The sequence below is a fragment of the Microtus ochrogaster genome, unplaced genomic scaffold, assembly GCF_000317375.1.
Source record: "Microtus ochrogaster isolate Prairie Vole_2 unplaced genomic scaffold, MicOch1.0 UNK92, whole genome shotgun sequence".
NCBI classification, from domain to species: Eukaryota; Metazoa; Chordata; class Mammalia; order Rodentia; family Cricetidae; genus Microtus; species Microtus ochrogaster.
In genome coordinates, this window is record NW_004949190.1 from 893659 (window position 1) to 912323 (window position 18665).

Consider the following 18665-nt stretch of genomic DNA (forward strand, 5'->3'; position numbering starts at 1 on the left):
TTTTGACCCTACTTCATGTTCTGGCTTTGTGGGAGCCTAGCCAGTTTGGTTGTTCACCTTCCTAGACATGGACGGAGGGGGTGGACCTTGGACTTTTCACAGGGCAGGGAACCCTGACTGCTCTATGGACTGGAGAGGGAGGGGAAGAGGAGCTGTGGGGAGAGGGAGAAGGGTGGGTGGTAGGGGAGGGAAATGGGAGGCTGGGAGGAGGCGGATACTTTTTTTTTTCCTTTTCTCAATAAAAAAAAAGAAAGAAAGTAGTCGTAGCTGTCAGAGCTGGGGCTCATCTTCAAGGAAACATCTAACCTATCTGGCTCATTAGAAAGTGGTTAGCAAAAGCTTTTTTTCAATTAGGCAAACCAGCTGGGAACACACACAATGTCACAAAACAAAAGAACATAGGAAGCCAGCATGGCATAACTCCCCCATGTCCCAGAGCTCTCGGAGAAGATGGTTTCTGTGCTCTGTCAGCTTCCTTAGTTCACACTCCAGCTGTGCAGCACAGTTGCCACACTCTACTCCACATGATCTTCTCCCCCAGGATTTTTGGGAGTAGTTAGGTCTGTCCTTGCTCCTGAACTAATCTTTAGTTCCTTGGTCCTGTCTAAATGGAACAGGGCATGCCCCAAAAGGATGATAGTTTTATGTTTGTTACCTCCCTAATGCCTTACAGAGGGATATCTCAACCCACAATTCAGTCAGTTCCACATTTCCTTGAGTTGAAATACTCTACATTTTCTTTAGTTCTGCTCTTAATGATCCCTGTTTCCTCTGTATTTGCACAGAGACATTTTCTGGAATGCTATCTAAGTGGAGCCAGGGCAGCTAAGATTCACTTCAGAACAAAGTCAAAAGACAGACCTATGGTTGTCACACATCCATTCCAAAGTGCCCTTGGCTGCAATGTCTGGATTGCTTTGGTTAATTGTTTCTGCTAAATAGAAATGTTTTTGTTCCTCATCCCATGCTCATCCATCAAGGACACAAGAACTGAGAGCCCAGAAACAGTTCTTCAGGGATTTGTCGTTAGGCTGTTTCTCTAGCCAAATTCAATCATAGATTGTGAGATACTGTAGATTTACAAGATGAAATGGGAATTTGAAATCTATTTCATCCCATGTTTTGGAAATTACACTGCTGTGAATTCTTTAAATAAAATGGAGAAAGGTCTTTCCTGTTGGAAAACACATTTATTTACCCAACCTTGCAATGTTTGTAGGTAAAATCAAGGACTTCCCTTATTCTAGGCAAGCGCCTTCCACTGAAATATAACTGTGGTTGATATTGTAATGTTTTAATACAAATGAGTTTTTCTAAAGAAGGTGAAAACTTGGGGGGAGTTTTTGTCTTCCTGAAGCCCTGTCAAGGATATCAGTTCACCTTGGAGTGACTTTAGAGGCATCAATAGAATCTGTTCAGAGAAGATCATTAGAAACAAAACCACCAACTTACCTGTGGTACTGTGTTCAATTCAGCACAAGATAATGACCCAGAAACCACCCCAACATCTCTTGGCCTCCCCATACCCTTCATCTGGAGGTAGAGCCCGGGAGAAGGACACTGAGAAGCAAGCACCATCCAAAAGAAATCTTTGTATTCAACACACTGGGAACCCCACACCCTGCCTCAAATGCCTCCTGAGAGGAGTCCTGCCTTCTGATCCTTGAATACTAAATAGTTGTGTGACATTGGGAAGACCTTGAGAATCTAAACTGCCCCTCAGTTTCTCAATGTTAAAAAAATACAACCTATAGAGTTATCCTTTTGTAGCTTAATTTATAGTTCTCTTACAATGGACAACAGAGATGGTGAAGTTGTTTTGCCAAAATAAGGCATTCATATATTAATACAGCAAATAGTCACATTAAAATGTGGCTAATTAGATTTCAGATGTGCTAATTAAACACAAAATTCTGAGCAATTTCAAAGAAGGTAAGCATCCCAATAGTTTGTCATATTGGCCACATGTTGAAATGATTACCTTTCAATTGATTACTAAATAAAATCTATCTATATTGTTTTCTTTTAATTTTTAAATGCAACCACTAAATATTTAAACAGCATACATGTGATGATATCATATTAAGACCATTATTTTGTGAAATTAATAATACAACTTTCAAAAAGGATATAACATACAAAGCATGCATTATGATCCATATTAGTTCTATTAGATAGAGTTATTCTCTCAGGAAGGTCAGAACACTCGAGGAATACTGCTTAGGTTGACCAAAGGACAGGCCAGAGATTATAGTTCTTTCATAAAATCTTGCTGTTTTGTGTCCCTTGGCCCAAGAGCTAAGGAGATATTTACATATTAAAAAACTAGTGTGGGGGTGCATGTGCCTGTGATATCATTGGAGAGGCATAGACAGATGCTTCCTGGCATATACTGGACATCTGGCCTAATCAGCCACCCCCAAATCCCACTGAGAGACTAGTCTTAAAAGGCAAGATGGACAGCTCATGAGGAACATATGTGTTTATCTCCAAACAAAATTGTTTTTATATCTCTGAAATGATAGAATTGGTCTTTGTGGGGACACTGGCGACATTGAGGAAGTCATTTATCTTACACAGGGGGTATCAGCTTCTATAAATGAAGTCAACATGAACAATAGGAAAAGAACACTCACCGTCTTGGTCGTTACCTGAGTCAGCAGGAGACTTGCTGCGACGCATTGGGCCTGGACTCTTAGCTGATGTCTTTTGAGGTGTTGGGGAAGCTTTTGGACCAGCTGTGGCAGATGGATTCCCTTTCATAACTCTGCATTCTAGGGGCAAAAGGATGCAAGCTGCTTAGTAGGTAGAACTGAGACCCTCAGGTTACTATCAGCATCTCAAACCAAAATGGTCACCACAGGCCACAACACTTAAGTGGTTCAGGATTACAAGGCGTTGCTCATTTTTTGTAGGAACTATGACTATGGTGAGGGAGGCATGGGGGAAATTTCCAAAAGTCTCTTGGGATACACTAAATATTTAAGTTCCTCAAATCTAGAGAAAGGACTCTCTAAATCAAGTCATCTGGGTCATATGTCAGCTTAATCATCTGAAATTGACCAAACTATACTTGAAAATAGCACCTGTGGAGGCTTGGCATTTCTTTTCATTAGAGTACAGGTTGACATACGTCAGATGTCTCCGTTGCACAGATGCAGAATCCCTGAGTAAGCTCCTACACAGTGTCTATTACCTGCTGCATATTCTGATAGGCACTCCTTGCAACAGATGTCATGTCATTTCATTCAAAAAGAAGCCTTACTACCCTGTACTGTATTTATAGAGCCCTTGCTCTTTCATTTTCAGAGCATTTTGTAATCCCTTATGCTGGTTTAATAAATAAACGGGTTAATAACTACTCTGATGCTCATTACTCTAGAGCACTTATGGGTCCATAGAGAAGAGTAGGCTAAATGTTTCTGCACTTGTCCTAGCTGCAATCTGATGAATTTGGACCATGCTTTCTGTGATGATCACTCAGCATTCTGAATTAGGAGTAATTTGAGCCACTGAGACTAATACTTTATTAGGAAAATAATTATGTTCCTTTTCTAAAAAATGAGAGTACTAAAAGCTTAATCTTCTTGCTTAGGGCCACAAATCAAAAAATTAGCAATACAAGGTACAGTAGCTACATCTCCTGTGTTCCAGTATATATCCTGCACATTTTTTAGATGTACATTTTTCTTTTTTTTTCTTCTTCTCTCATACAATACATCTTGACCCCAGACTCCCCTTATCCCATTCCTCCTAGTTCCTCTATGTATGTATGTACGTGTGATGTGTGTGCTTGGTGCCTGTAGAGGTCAGAAAGTGGTACTGGATCCCCTGAAACTGGATTTATGTATGGTTGTGAACTACTGTGTGGATGTTGGGAACCAAATAAAGTCTTCTGCAAGTGAAATAAATACTCTTAACTGCTAAGTCATCTCTCCAGCTCATTGCCTACACAGTTTATTTTGTTCTATGATATGAAAAGTAGAATCAAACAACATGGTAGAGGGTAGATTTTTCCTAGAGACCTCCTTGTTGACTCCCACTTCCTAGAGACCTCCTTGTTGACTCCCACTTTAAGATACACCAAAAAGACCGGTGAGGATAATTTGGTCAGTTGAACTTTTTAGGAAACCGAACTAAGAAGACAATTAATTTTGGTTTGTTTTACTTTTTATTTGTGGTGATGAACTTTAGTTCTCACTGTCAAGAGCGACAGATACAGAGGGAATAGAAAATTGGATACAACAAGGATTTGGTTAGCTATTTCATTTCTTTTAGCCTTTCTAAAAGAAAAACTGTAGAAATGCCACTTTTAAAAAGGACCCTGTCTCGAGTTGCTTGTGGATTGTCTTTTAGTGAAACTCTCTTTGTTTTTCTCACATTTTACTCCTGAGTGGGAAATGTATTTTTAATATGTCTTTCCATTAATATCCCATCCTACATTGTGTGACCTAACTCACTTATAACTTATTAAACTAATAGATGTTCAGGTCTTCCTTGAGGCTAACATTCCTATGTAATTCTAAATCACAATGCATAAAGAAAGGAGTAGCAGACATAAAGGTGGGAACTGGGTTTGACACTAAGGATAGAATAAAAAATAAAAAGTTTTATAAAAATGTGAGACCATTACCACATATCATGAAAGCCAGAGGAGAATGACTAGAAAAAATGCATATGTATAATATCTGTATAGTTCTTAATGCAAAAGTTTTTTCTTGAAGGTGCAGGTTAGTTCATATGATACAGTATATGGTCTAAGAAATGTGGTCATTATTGGGGTAGTTGGGAAGTTTCAAGAAGCATGAAGGCCTGGGAGATCCAGGTAACCTTTCACTTAGTGTCATGTATACAAATACAAAGGAGAAATACTAGTAATATCGACCCTTGTGTTACCATTTTTAATTATTCTCCAGGCCACATAAGCTCATGAAAATCCTAAGGGATGAAAAGGAGCAGAACAAAAGTGAAACAAGCCCAATGTTAGTGTTTACCGTTCTCATCTAAAGAAAAATCGTCTTGAGCATAGCGGAACTTTTCGGGACCACAAGCAATGAATACATCATCATCCCCAAAGAAATCATGGAGACAGGTGACCTATGGAGAAAGCAGAAATGCTGGGTTAGTGTTTGATGTCCTTATAACAATAACTTCACATCGTGTTGATGATGTACACAACTTCACATCCAGGCCTTCATCACTATCAGGAATCTTTCTCTCTTCACCTCTCCCTTTTTACAAAAGACCTACCACATTCATAGTCTGTACTATGATCCCTAGCGAGTGAACATCAATGTATCATTGCCTGTCCATGTATGCTTATCTTGTCTCCATGCCATCAAGACTAAGATTGAGACTCCCTCTGAAGAAAAACCAGCTATTACGGGTCCCAACAAATGTTACCTCTTCTAGCAACTTAAAGGCAAGGTACTCATGGTCTAGGCAAATTTTAGGTCAGGTTTTAGGCCAAGGTAAGTGACAGAGATTTTCTGCAGCTTCTGATGTATAGATCTTGTAGCAAACCCAAAGCTGAGAATTCCTATCTTCATATTCATATGTTCTAAAGGTAGCTGTACTCTTCATTTAAAATATTACCCAGTACATTAACGAGTCAGAGTTTTATTCTACACTGAAAAGCTAACAGAGGAAATCTACGCTGACCACTTTAAACCACATCACGGGCCATGGGTCCCATAAATCTGTGTTCCCAGGACCCTTGAACATGATATGCATTGGTACACCTTCACTATGGAGACAGTCTCCCAGTTTCCTTCTGAACAAATAAATGAGGGTCCCTGGGAATGTAGCCTGATCCCTGTAGTCTCCTCACTTCTCAGCTTTCCTAATTGCATCTGTTAATTAGTCCAGCACATCAGGCAAACCCAGGGAGGAACCATAGAGTCAAAAACATGCTTATCCAACTTCTTGGCTTGTAAGCGTTCAAAGCCTCTAATTGTTGTATGAATCTCATTCAAGCTGCCAGCAATGGCTTTCTAAAGACACAGACCTCACAAACTAACAACAGCTTGCTATGTGCAGAAAGCAGTATGTTGCATTTGGAAAAAAGTTTATATTAATAACATCATCCCCCACCCAAGATCTATTCAATCTGTTTCCCCAGCCAAGATCATTACAAGCCTTACACAATGAAAGAGTTGCTTAAAGATTACCCTTTATTGTCTAAGCCTCCCAGTAATCTATGGGATGCCAAGGGAAGGGAGAGAGACTTGGAGGACTGCCAGGGTCACTCCTATTAAGCTTTTTCCTAGTTCTGAGCCTCAACCTCATCAAATACACCCATGCCCTTTTTCAGCTGCCTTGTCTTTTCTTCACTTCTGTACTACACAATCATATAATGACAGTCAGAGTGTCCACTGATTGCATCCTTACTCTGAGATAGGACATAGATTGACCTGAGTATTTCTGAATCTGTCATCTCATTTCAGACTCAGAAAACGCTATGGCGTTCACTATTTTAGAGGTGAGAAGCCTGGACCCAGAAATAAGTAAATTACCCAGGTGAAAAAAAAGAACAATAAATCTAAGCAAACATCTAATCTAATGTGCCTTTCACCATCCAGTATGGTGTGCATTTACATAGGCCTTAGGAACTGATGGGCAGGAGAATAATACTCACAGATATCACATGACAGAGCTCACAGTCTTATGGACTGACACACACTGAAACAGCATATTTCAACTTAGCTTCAAGGACAAGAGAACCTATAGGTGTCATGGAAGCTATTGATCAACAAACATATCCAAGGGACCCAGTCTCTTGTTGACAAGATTAGTTCAAGAAGCATTCTGCATGTGGTGGTCTGGAACTAAGATCCAATAAAAGAGCTTAGTTATGAGCTCTACTCCAGACCTCTTGCTAATGTCTTGGACACTGAATCAACACAATCTGGAGATTTTAACTTCCAGACACTAAGCGGGTCTGCATTGTTGTCTTGATTGGGACTGCCCTTGCCTTCATTTTTGTTTGAATGAGGAGTGCCTTACCCTTGAACTTCCCTGGTTATCTCTAGGAATTGGTACGTTCTTTCAAGGCCTGATTTGGCTTTCATGGACACTTATCTAATCCTGCCCACTGTACCATAGTCCAGACTCATCCCCCCCCCCATCTCTGGATTTCATTGTAAATCCTGATGAAGAGTTTATGGCCTAATAATAATTTAGTTTCAGTTGTATCTATTTAGACTGCATACAAAGAAGAGAGAGAGAAGAACTATTCAGGGGGGTTAATGGATGTAAAAATAGAAAGAAGAAATCAGTTGTGCATGGGAACAGATATTATTAACATTTGGAGACTTTGAAAGGTAACTAAAGCAGAAATTTAAGAAGAAGAAAGAAGAACTGTCTGTAGATTCGTACATTGTTTTTCACGGAGATATCTTAAATGTTAAAAAACTTAATATTTAATGGGTGATTTTTTTTCATCTCAGTCACATGCCATGATATATTTTATTCTAGGATAAGAACCCAGTACAGATTGTTAGAGTACTTGCAGTTACAACTACCCATCCTCTGCCAAACCCCAGACTCTCCTGTTCCTCAGGCTGTGCAAAAAGCTTTAGGCTAGCCCTCCCTTTGGGGATCTTATAAGAAAGGCAATGTTCCTCATGCTTTTTTGACAAACTCGCAATGGTGTTTGAAGCCAGAAATGTTGCAATACAGCTGTTTAGCATCAGGTTTCTTATGTGATCCTGCTCCCTATTTTACTGGCTTCAAAATGTATACAAACACATCTTGTGTATGTGGATACCCAGCTTTTCCAAATACTTTTGATGCTGAGACACAGCAGCCCCCAACTTTGTTATACAATGAGAAAATAGAATCTTTTCCATCTTAAAAAATAAAAATCACAAGGCACAAAGAATCAAAACTTCCCAAGGTTTCAAAATTGGCTCATGAAGAAGTTGGGACTAGCACTCCAGCATCCTGCTTCAGTTCAGAACAAAATAATTTATGTGCCTGAAAGAACATGACTTGCTATAACTCTAAAACTCCTGGGAGACTAGAGAGTCCAATATACATTAGACTGTCATTTTGAAAAATGAAGTTTTGTTGTTAACCATATTTTTAATCCATGGAAAAGAAAAATTTCTCCCTTTAGTGAAAACTGAGTACATAGTGGAAAACAGGGACAAGGAGAAGAATGAATTTTAAGAAGAAGAGAAAGGAAAAAAAAGGGTAATAATAATGGGACATAAGAAACAAATTTCAAATGAAATAATGCCTGTTAAACATGTTATGGTAACAATGACACCAAGTCTATCTTGGCTTACACTTCAAATGCATAATTTTCTAATTAGTTTTCTGAAACAATCTTTTTAGCACAAAGTGACAACAAAGGACTACTCCCTGAAATGCCACGGGATTCTCAAAGAATAAAGGTCTTACTGACATCAGCTCAAGTATGAGTCATACTTTAGTATTTAAGGCAGAGGAGAGAACACATAGGAATGACACCCGTCTTTATAATTACTCAACTAACACCACAAAATCAATAAGAATTAACTGAGATTAACACTTAATCATTACCTCAGTGCTCTTCATTTTAAAAAAGCAAGTAGAAGAGGGACGCCAGTGTGACTGTACATTAGCATGAACAATATATTATTTGGATGGTCCAGTGTCTTAAATGTCAATGGACAAGTGGATAAATGGAGGCAACAGATCTCTGTGTATAAGTAGTTTGAGTCTATTAGCTGCAAATGGAAAATTCACCGGGACTTGATTTAGGCTTGATTAGATTCTCCGTCCACATATTACAGATAGTGGTCATTTTTGCATGTGCCTGCTGCTACTATACCCCATAATTCATTTGACTAATCCTTCAAAAAGAAATGTTCTTCAGAAGTATTTATAAATCGGTGAGACTCACATTTGACATGTGTAATTTGTTTTTGTGAAAGCTCAGCTCCCCCCATATTGATCACTATGCACTTTCTAAAGCAAAGAGGCTGCGTGAGAAATACAAAAGCGAACAACAAAAGCCTGTGCCTTCACAACTGACAATGTAATAAGTACGAGTGAACTACACAAATAATTAGAATACAACGCAGGCTGTTGTTAGCAGTGCTGCAGAGGCACAAAGAGCAAGAGGAAGCATGAAGACAAAGAAGACAATAAAAATAAAGATCACCGTGACCTCACACAATCATTTAAATACATGATATGAAAATGAAAGTGAGACACTCTGGAACAAAGAGTGGGACAAGTGGGGGCATAGAGGAGACAAATATGGGGAAATACATGATAAGCTTGAATACAACATGTTTATGAAACCCATCAATGGTTATATGACAATAAAACGTTTTATATAGAGATCTGAGGAAGATTTCACAGGGAAGAAAACTCAAACTGAGTCTGGAAACATAGCTGGGATATAGGTTAATGGAAACAGGAGGTGGTCTAGGCAGAGGTTGCTGTGTGAACAAAAGCTGAGAGGCAGGAGCATGATATTCTCTTAACAGCTTTAGAGAAGCAGAGCTCCGTCTTATTGGCTATAGCAATTGGTTTTACCCCTCCCCAAAAGGTGCACAAAACAATAGCCCCAATACATATCCTAACCTACTGCACAGACAAAACACCCAATTAATTGCCTCCTTGTAGAATTCAGGGTGAAGGGAAGGGCAAAGAGTGTCTGTGAGGAGGGCTGGTCCTGGTGGTGAGGAAAAGGGAACCCCTGTGGCAAAGCAGACAAACCACATTGATTTCTCAGTCTTGCCAACAATGTGCCCTGCCATAGAGAGTGGCTGGCAAGCTTTGCAAAGTGAGTTAATGAAAGATTTGGTAAACATTACCAGTGAGGCTTTCTAGAAGTTGCTGCCACTTTCATTCTGGAACATTCTCTGCCTGCCAGCTCTGGACTAGCTTCAGTCAGAGGCTGACACTGCCTTAGCTTCTTAAGCTGTGTAATGTTTCTAGGTGACCCTGATTTCCTTATCAAACTCTTTTTCTTGGAGTTATCTTGAAGTTTTGCTTGTGGATTTTCATAATAACATTTTTCTTCTTTTGGCCTGGACAGACAGCTCCTTAATTCTGAGGTGCCCATTTTTTGGCACAGATCACTTTATTCAATACCTGCACTTCTCTAAAGCCTTTGAGGAAATAAAAACAATGATACTTGTATTTCTACAAATTATTTTTACTGTTTTTGAAATCTTTCTAGGAGGGAGACTATTTGGGAAAAGGAAATTGTTCAGTAAAGAATTATTGGGAGAGGAGACAAGAGATGGTCATAGTAGTTGAATATGGCCCAAGAACATTAAACACACACATGAAAATATTATGTTGTAACTCCTCATTTTGCACCATGACTGTATGCTAATAAAAAGTAAATTGAAAACCTTTCAGCATTTATTCTATGTTATATTCTTTTCCACACCTCTAATCTCCATCCATGCTAACGCAATGAGGGTTCCATCTACGTCCCAAGCTCCAATAAGGCTGCTCTTACCAAGATCAACAGCAACTTGACTATTGTCAGATCCCGATCCTCTTTCTAGCCTCGTTTAAGAGCTAGCAACAATAGTAATCAGGTGAACCAGGCTGCCCACAGTACTTTCCCTTGGTAGCTTCTGGAATGCTCCTCACTTGATATGCTCTTTTTAGTATTCCACCTGAATGTTTGGTTTGATTTCTTTAGCCAATTCATAAGAAAGTCACTGACGCTGCGTCACTGATAGTTCCAGTGACAGAAACATGTGGAGTCTAAATATTTTGTTCCTCTTTTTCCTTATGGTGATTTGTTTATGTGCTTAGTATATTTTATAGTGAGTTTATAGCTGGTTAAACTAAATCATTCGGGATCCTGAGGGAGCCTAGTTTGGAGAAAGTTGTATGCCATAAAGATTGGAATTTTTTTTAAATCAACTTCAGGATTGGTTTTCCAGCCATTCATTTAAAAATAATACAATCCTTTTCTCAACGAAAGACTTTCCCTTTAAGTAGCTCACACCTTGGTGGATTGGTTTCTTTCTCCACACTTCAACTATATCTTGAGAACATTGTCCATGTCTCGTATTGACTTTATTTTACCTCATGGTAAGCTTGACTTTGTGACCCATCTCATGGCCCCAGGAAATAATCTTGATGGCTGATTTCCCCCCATTTGTGTCATCCTCTGGGAATGGCCAACCCTTCTGTGGTGAATTACTTATTCCTATAGCAAGCAGCCAAGCTGTGTGAGTGACTCTGTGATGTTCCTACACTAAAGCATAGTAGATCTCACTCAGTCTTTGACTGATAGAGAGTGACGAGTTCTCAAAAACAAACAAAAAAAACCCCAACATTTTCATAGGTTGTGTTTAAGGTCAACAGGTCTTTCCACTGGTCTTAGCCTAAAACCCAACAGTAACTCTGTCTATCCCCTTCTTGAATTTCCTCAAGACTGAAATCTAGAAAGTCAGGATTCAGTTGAAATATTGACACTTGAATTTAACCCCTTTTCAGGCTTTCTAGTAGTTGCCTTTGCATGATGAAAGGCCACAGTCACTCTCTGTAACCTTTGCTGATTTACGTTTGTCAGGCCACACTTGCCGCTTCCATTACCTCATTTGGCTCATTAGCGTCTCTACTAAATGAAACAAAAAGAGCCATCAAGGTCAAGTGATTTTTACAGATCACATTTCTCATTAGTGACACAGCTTACAGCAGAACTTGATATAACTTATTCCACTCAGAGTACCTAAGGCATACAGCAAAGGCTCTTTATAGACCCAACAGGAAAACCCTTGATAGGGAAATTCACAGAACAGCAATGCTTTAAGAAAAAGGAAGCACAAAGAGGAGACAGGAAGAAACAGGACATTCTACTGTATGTTGCCAGGAAGTGGTTTATGATTTAATAATCAGATCTTAGGTGATGGCAGCCCCTTGGAAGCCTGGCAACCCCTCAGTATTGAGGGGTGTTTTTTTCCTTAGTTTTCTTTTGCCATTTCCCCAACAGTCTCTATCGGCTCCCGCTGGAAACATGGATGGGATGAGAGCAGCTGCAGAGGTGCTGGAGTCCATGCCCAGGACTGACACCTGCCTTTCCACGGGGCCCTGGGGACAAGTTGGCTCAGAGAAACAGGGACGGGACAGACCTCCATTCATCAGAGAGAACTGGGGTGGAAAAACCCTGCCTGATCCCTTGGCAGCATTAAACTTGGAGATTGGCCCTGGGCCCTCCACAGTTCCAGGTTCAGTTTAGTAAGGTGAATTAAAATGGGAGAATGCATGTGTAGGACCTATTGCTGTGGTCTATTGTGGGTAACGGTTATCTGGTGCCTGCTGTGTGCACAGCAGGGTAAAATCATAGCTGTAGATTCTACTAGAGCAAAAGAAAAAAAATATATGCTTCAAAAATAAAGCCACTGTCTCTGTTGGAAGTTAAAATTTGCCACTGCCTCCCTGCTTTCTTCCTGGGCCTAGCTTCCTCTGTTGGAAAGCAGCGATTCTGGTCCTTCAAGGTTTATGAGTCCATTGGAGAGTTTGGCAAAAGCTACGTCTTCTGCCCAGGAGATAAAAATGTGTACCAAGATAGCTAAGTTTCAATAGAAATGGGGAGGTGCTGGGGGGAAGGGTGGTTAGGAATGTGTCTGAAGGCCATCTAGAGATTCTGCGAGTCCTCTGGACCGGTTGATTTCCGAGGACATTTCTAGCTCTGACAGGATGAAACATTCCAGGTTGGACACAGTTAATGAGCAGATACACTCTTGCCAGAATGCTGGCAGCTGTTGTGGAATCCCAGAGGCTTAACTGTACCCCCCTTCCCAGGCTTCCTGAGACGATTCCAAGAGAAGCCAAAGGATATAAGCTCATTCTGTGAAAACTAAGTCCAAGGGAAGCAAAGGAGCGCAAACTGATTTACAGCGATGCAGAGACCTGAATGTGCCTCAGGCTATTGCCCCCCCCCCAGGTTGCTGGAGTTTAACAAGGACACTAACTTTGTACAAGAGAGTGGGCAGGAGAGCCACGGTCCCTAAACCGTTTCTCATGGCTGATTGCGGAGAGAACAAAAAGCAAGACTGTTCAATTGGTAAAGGGTACACAGCACTATCATAAATGTTCTGAGAAACCCCTTAGGAACGTTTTGTCTTGAGAAAGCCCTTAGGAACTTTTTGTCTATGTGACCAAACAGCATAACAATGGCCACAAACCTACAGCATTTTCTCACACATTTACCTTCTGCTTTGTGACTTTGTATTTTCCTCTTTCTGCCCTAAAACGTCAAGGGAGAATCCAGTCAAGGAGTCTGATAGGATTTTCTGTCAGGGGTGTCCATTACTGGCCTTAGGCCTAAAGGAAAAAGAGCAGCTGCCAGAACACAGAAAGAAGTGATGAATGCGTTATATGAAGACGACTCCCTGACAGGAGTCGTGACCCTTAGGATAGACAGTTAGTGATTTCTCAGGCAGGGTGCTAGGGAATAGACATCCCAGTTTCACTCACTGTTCTCCTCTCCACCTATGCTCAGCTGGCCGAGCACCTCTGTAATAAAAAAGACAAGGGAGCTCCTCATTACGGTCAGCTGATAAGGTCATCCAGCAGTTAAGAACATGGTTGAGTGTGCCTGGGTGGGGGGGAGACTTGAAGCATGCATGTACTACCTACCCTAGTAAAGAGGAAGGACGTCTTGTATCCTGAAACAGAGAACGGTGTCACTAGCACGTAAGCAATAGTAACATTGTTACAAGTGTGCTTTTCCACGTCTTCTATATTTCAGACTATGACAATTCCTTCCTTTCTATTTTCAGCCACAGTTCATATAGTCACTAAACTGCCCTAACCAAAGTTTCTTTCCCCCTTCTTCTTTTCTGGCCCTTCTATATGTCATTTCATCTATTAACTTCCAATACAAAGGATGTGGTTGAAGAAAGGGAAATGAAGAAATAACAGATAAGCAACAAGAACACAGAGTGTACTCATACTGTTTTAGAATACAGTTACCAGAAGCAAAAGAATGTTCATAATTGTCTTCAATTGAATATCAACTGTATATTGTTCAAACTGAACACCCGGAGCAGAAGGATACTTCAGTTGGTACTTGAGTGGGATGTGAGGACATTCTGGCAGTTCCATCAACCTTAAAGGAAGTGATGAGCCAAATGTGGGCAAACATTTAGGAAGAAAGAGATGTCAGGTATCTCTACTAAATATTCTATGATCACTGCTTGGAGAATGATCTAGAAAGTGGTGAATGCTAAAAGATTCCAGACCAATCGTTTTTCAAAATTTAAAGCTTCTAGAGCAGTGACATCGTGCAGCATTTGGAGACCATTTTGCTTGTAATAACTTGGGGGTACGCTATTTAACATTTACTGTGTGAAAGCTGTACATACCACTAAATGTAGCACACTGCGCTTCATAGGGCATCTCCTTCCAGCTGTTCCTACTGCCTGGTGCGAGGTGCCCTTTGACCCCTGGGCTTACTTCAAGCCTAATGGAAGCTTATTTCCTAGTTTCCAACTGCTTTATTAGTTAATGACTCAGCCTGCCTAGACCTCTAGCTTTGGAAGACCTCTAGTCTAGGCATCATTCTAAAGTCCATGGATTTACTACTCTCCTCCTTTACTCGTTCTGTTCCGAGAGGCCATTAGGGCTTGGGGTTGGTAATTGCATTGAGCCTGGATCATAAGTGATGCAAATACACTTTGACTAACTATGGTTTTTATTTTTGTTCTTCAGATTAAAACATGAAGAGATATTACCTATGGCTGTACCTTGAAAACCATCAGTACTTCATAAAAATATTGTTTTTTATTTTTAAAACAATTTTATTTTATATAAAAATCCCAGTTGAGGAGTCAACAAAGACTGTCTCATCTTTTGAGGCAGGACAAAGCACCCCCCCCCCACGTATCTAGGCTGAGCAAGGTATTCCTCCATAGTGAATGAGTTACAAAAAGTCAGTTCATGCACTAGGGATAAATCCTGGTCTCACTGCCAGTGGTCCCACAGACTGCCCCAGCCACACAACTGTCACTCATAGGCTCCCCAGCTGTCATGACAAATTATTATAGTTGCTTCACAAAATACACGCATGGAATCACAGCCATCAAGTGGAGCAGATAAGGTGAATCCCATTTTAGAGGCAGTGGGAAAGGGAGGGGGTAAGAAATGGAAGAGAGATCTGCATTCTCATCTACTTTCTATCTCCTTGTCCCTGTGCAGCGTCTGACTTACCTACCTAGTAGTACTTTTAAAAATTATTATTTTAAGAAACAGCTGCCAATAAGGACCTCCCTGAATTACTAACACACTTCAGAATAAATCATATAGACAAAATATGTACTGTCAATTGGTTCTCTTATTGAATAAATTTCATTGAGTGCCCACAATGCTTCACTCGCTATGGCAACTATTAGGAGAGAATGAAGAAAGATGTGCTTTCTGGCAACTAAGGAGCACAGCTTCTGGTACATTGTTTTCACTTGACTTGCTCCTTTTACACTTTAATTCTCTTGTGTATAATCTACATTTAATCTTCCAAAAATTAAACTTTGGACACTGTTTATACAATCATCCAAATTACTTGGCTATTCCAAGTTGTGACTCAAACCAGTTGCTTTGGAGCCTTTTAAGATTGTGTACATAATTAAATTCATCATCATTAAGGGGGAAGTCATATAAGCCCAATGCACTGACAATAACCAAGGACTCAATGCTGGGAAAGGGTTAGTTGGATGCAGAATTCTGATAAACTCATTCATGCTGGAGTGTTCAGTCTTAGTTCTCTCTAAGTAATCTCACAACCCTGGACAGGATACAGACCCCAGAGAAGATCAGAACCTGATGTAATAAAATTATAATAGCAGACATCTCATGTCCCTAAAATTTGGTAAAATATATTGTGGAGCAATGATTGTTTTACAATTCACCCTTTGATTGTAAGCCACCTTTAAAACGGTTCCACTTCTCTTTGATAGTCTTCATGTTCTTTCAATCTAATGAGCCAAATTCATTTAAGCTCGGAGGAAAAAAAATGCTTGAGGAACAAAGTCTAAGGTCATTAGTAAGAGTCTCTCCAACAACGTTCAAAGAGGCAAAGGGACAAAATGTTTGGCTGAAGCCACCGAACAGTGATGCTAAGTGAAAGTTCTGTATTCTTGGTCTCCCCCCCCCCGCCCTCACAAAGGGGCCTTTCTTTTCTACCCTCTAAATCCATTCTACCTCCCACACAGGGAAGCAGACCTAGTGGCAAGTTTCAGCAGGAATGCAAATTGAGGGATGTGTACAAGACAGAAATAAACTTCATAAAATGGCCACCAGTGTGATCGCCTGGAAGGCACTCAACTCAAACCTTTCCACTTTGAGCAAAGGAGTGAGTGTTGTTTGCATTTGCCCCTTCAAATAGGCTGCTAGGATCAGGAGTCCAGCTTCCAGGTTTATAGCACCAGATCAGCCCTTTAGAGGATCGCACCCCTCCTTCTCACTGCGGGACTTACCCAAATATGTGGTAAGTTCCATATTGAAGGGCCAAGAACCTTAGGGAGACTGGATATGTATAATGTAATTTCACAGTCTCAGTAACAATCAGGCCTGTTGCATTGGGTCAGGGAACAAACTGCAGGCTTTTCCATTTCATTTTCTTCACATTTACAGTAGATCAAGGGTCATTTAACTAGCACATGGTTGCAACACAGTTTGGGTGGATTTCGTTTTTCCAGTCACTGGAGGCCTTTTAAAATATTCACTTGGATTTTGGTTTTAAATGTTCTTATAGAAAATGTTTGAAAAATTAATCTGTCATTCTTTTACTAAGGTAGAAAATATTTTGAGCGTTGCAACATGTTTATTAATATAATGCCTCTGTATCCTCTTAATATTTAATACAGTACAGGATGCATAGTAGGTTCTCAAAGAAATATGTTATATTTAGGATTTCACTTTGAGGTATTTTTGTCTATCTACTTAGTGGATGCCTCCTCTTTTTTATGTATATGTATGTATATAACTATATGTGTATTTAGGACATACAGATGTGTATCCTAAATGGATTATCAGTACACTTTATTTCTTGAAATCATTTCCTGTTCTGCTTATTATCTTGGTCAAGAACAGCTCCTAACCTAGGACCTAATTGGAAATTCTAAGACAGCTGTGCATTTTTATGGTCCCTTTTGTGCTGATGCTCTCGCCATCCAAGTTCAATTCAGAGGAATCAAAGTACAGCAATGAGGAGAATACAGAGCCAAAATAACGGGAAGGGAAAAAAGACAGGATGGCCATCAGAAATTCTTGTTGGACCACAGTTCAGAGAAAACTGCTTTCCTAGCTTGGTTCACTTTTTAAGCCAGGGCTCTGTCAATAACACATTTATTGGCCATCCTGACTTTCAGCCTCTGATTTGCCCAATTCAAATACACTTTTTCCAAGAAACAGCTCCCCTAGTCATGGCCCCTGACCATTACAAACAATGCTGTTGAAAGGTCCAAGTGAAAGAGGCCATTTTCTCCAAATGACTCACCACCACCTGGAAAGTTCTTGGAAAATGGAAGAGAAGCCAAAAGGCTAAAGACGAGGAAATATTGTCCTAATTTTTGCAAAATAGAAAAAGTATATATTAGAAATTATAAATCAATAATCAACTTGATGCTAATACCCAGAAAGGATAGAAAGTGGTCTTTAAAGCACAATTTTGCAGCACTCATTGGAAATTTTTGGTGGTGGATACAAACAAGGATTAATGCAAGGCATACCTAGCAAACTTTTCTTTTGGTAAAAATTACATCTGGCTGATCCAGGGGGGAGTCCATTGAGAAATACATTTTTATTACTGATCATACTCTAGCAAAATACCTCCCTCTGAGTTCATTCTTTCATGCTAAGTTCCCACCCTATGTCACAATTTTTCAGAACAGTCTGTTTGCTTCACCATCTCAGGTCCTAAGAGTATAGTGAATGGAGAAGACACTTAAAGAATTTACAGTATAGTAGAGGAAGTTTTTCTAGTTGTTATACTTCTGGTCTAGTATATAAATGGGACCTGTGTGCTTTGTTTCAAGAATGGGAACTAGAAACTTAGATATATTTCACAAATTAAGTGTATCTCAAGAGTGGAGGATGCATTCACCAGATGAAGAAATGCCATGAAAAAAGGGACGGAAGTTTCTGGGGGAAAAAATCATATCTTGATGACATATTTGTTGGCAAAGTAAGTCGTTTTAGTACAATGAATTACCTGTAATTGAACAACTGCCAAAAGAAACAAAATCAATCAAATGACTGTTTGTTAGATGACCAAATCAAGATTTAGAAAGTTTTATAAAGACAGGACAGATGGAACAAAGTAAAAGATGCACACTGTCATTTTCAATTCAGGGCTGCATCATACTGGATATACTCAATAAATATACAATTTCCATATTTACATTTTGAAAATTCAGTTGCATAAGATGAACTAAAACAGCAGCTCTTGGGAGCTAGCCTATCTTCAGGTTAATCGGAACCATCAAAATGGAAGGCTGACAGTGAGGGGAGCCGTAGTATACAGACATATGTAAGAGGAAAAAGGACTCTGAGATGGGAACAAGAAAAGCAAATTTCAATTCCGTCTATTCTAGTTAGTAACAGGACAGCCTGGGTGTGCTATTTTGCCTCCCTGAGGTAAACTCTAAAGAAATTGAACTCTGTTAGTGTTTTACAATCTATGTTCTCCAAATACTTAA

At 39.9% G+C, this 18665-nt stretch overlaps 1 protein-coding gene across 5 annotated transcripts in view; it reads right to left on the reverse strand.

The window, feature by feature from the left end:
- Dcx (doublecortin) overlaps positions 1-18665 on the reverse strand; it is an 89786-nt gene that overhangs the window by 26526 nt on the left and 44595 nt on the right. For 3 of the 5 annotated variants that reach the window (XM_026777956.1, XM_026777957.1, XM_026777958.1), the window contains 2 exons: positions 4995-5097; positions 2637-2774 (listed from right to left, as the gene is read on the reverse strand). In XM_026777956.1, the coding sequence (XP_026633757.1) occupies positions 2637-2774; positions 4995-5097 (241 nt within the window). The remainder of the gene's footprint in view (positions 1-2636; positions 2775-4994; positions 5098-18665) is intronic. The other 2 variants (XM_026777959.1, XM_026777960.1) reach the window with 1 other exon arrangement.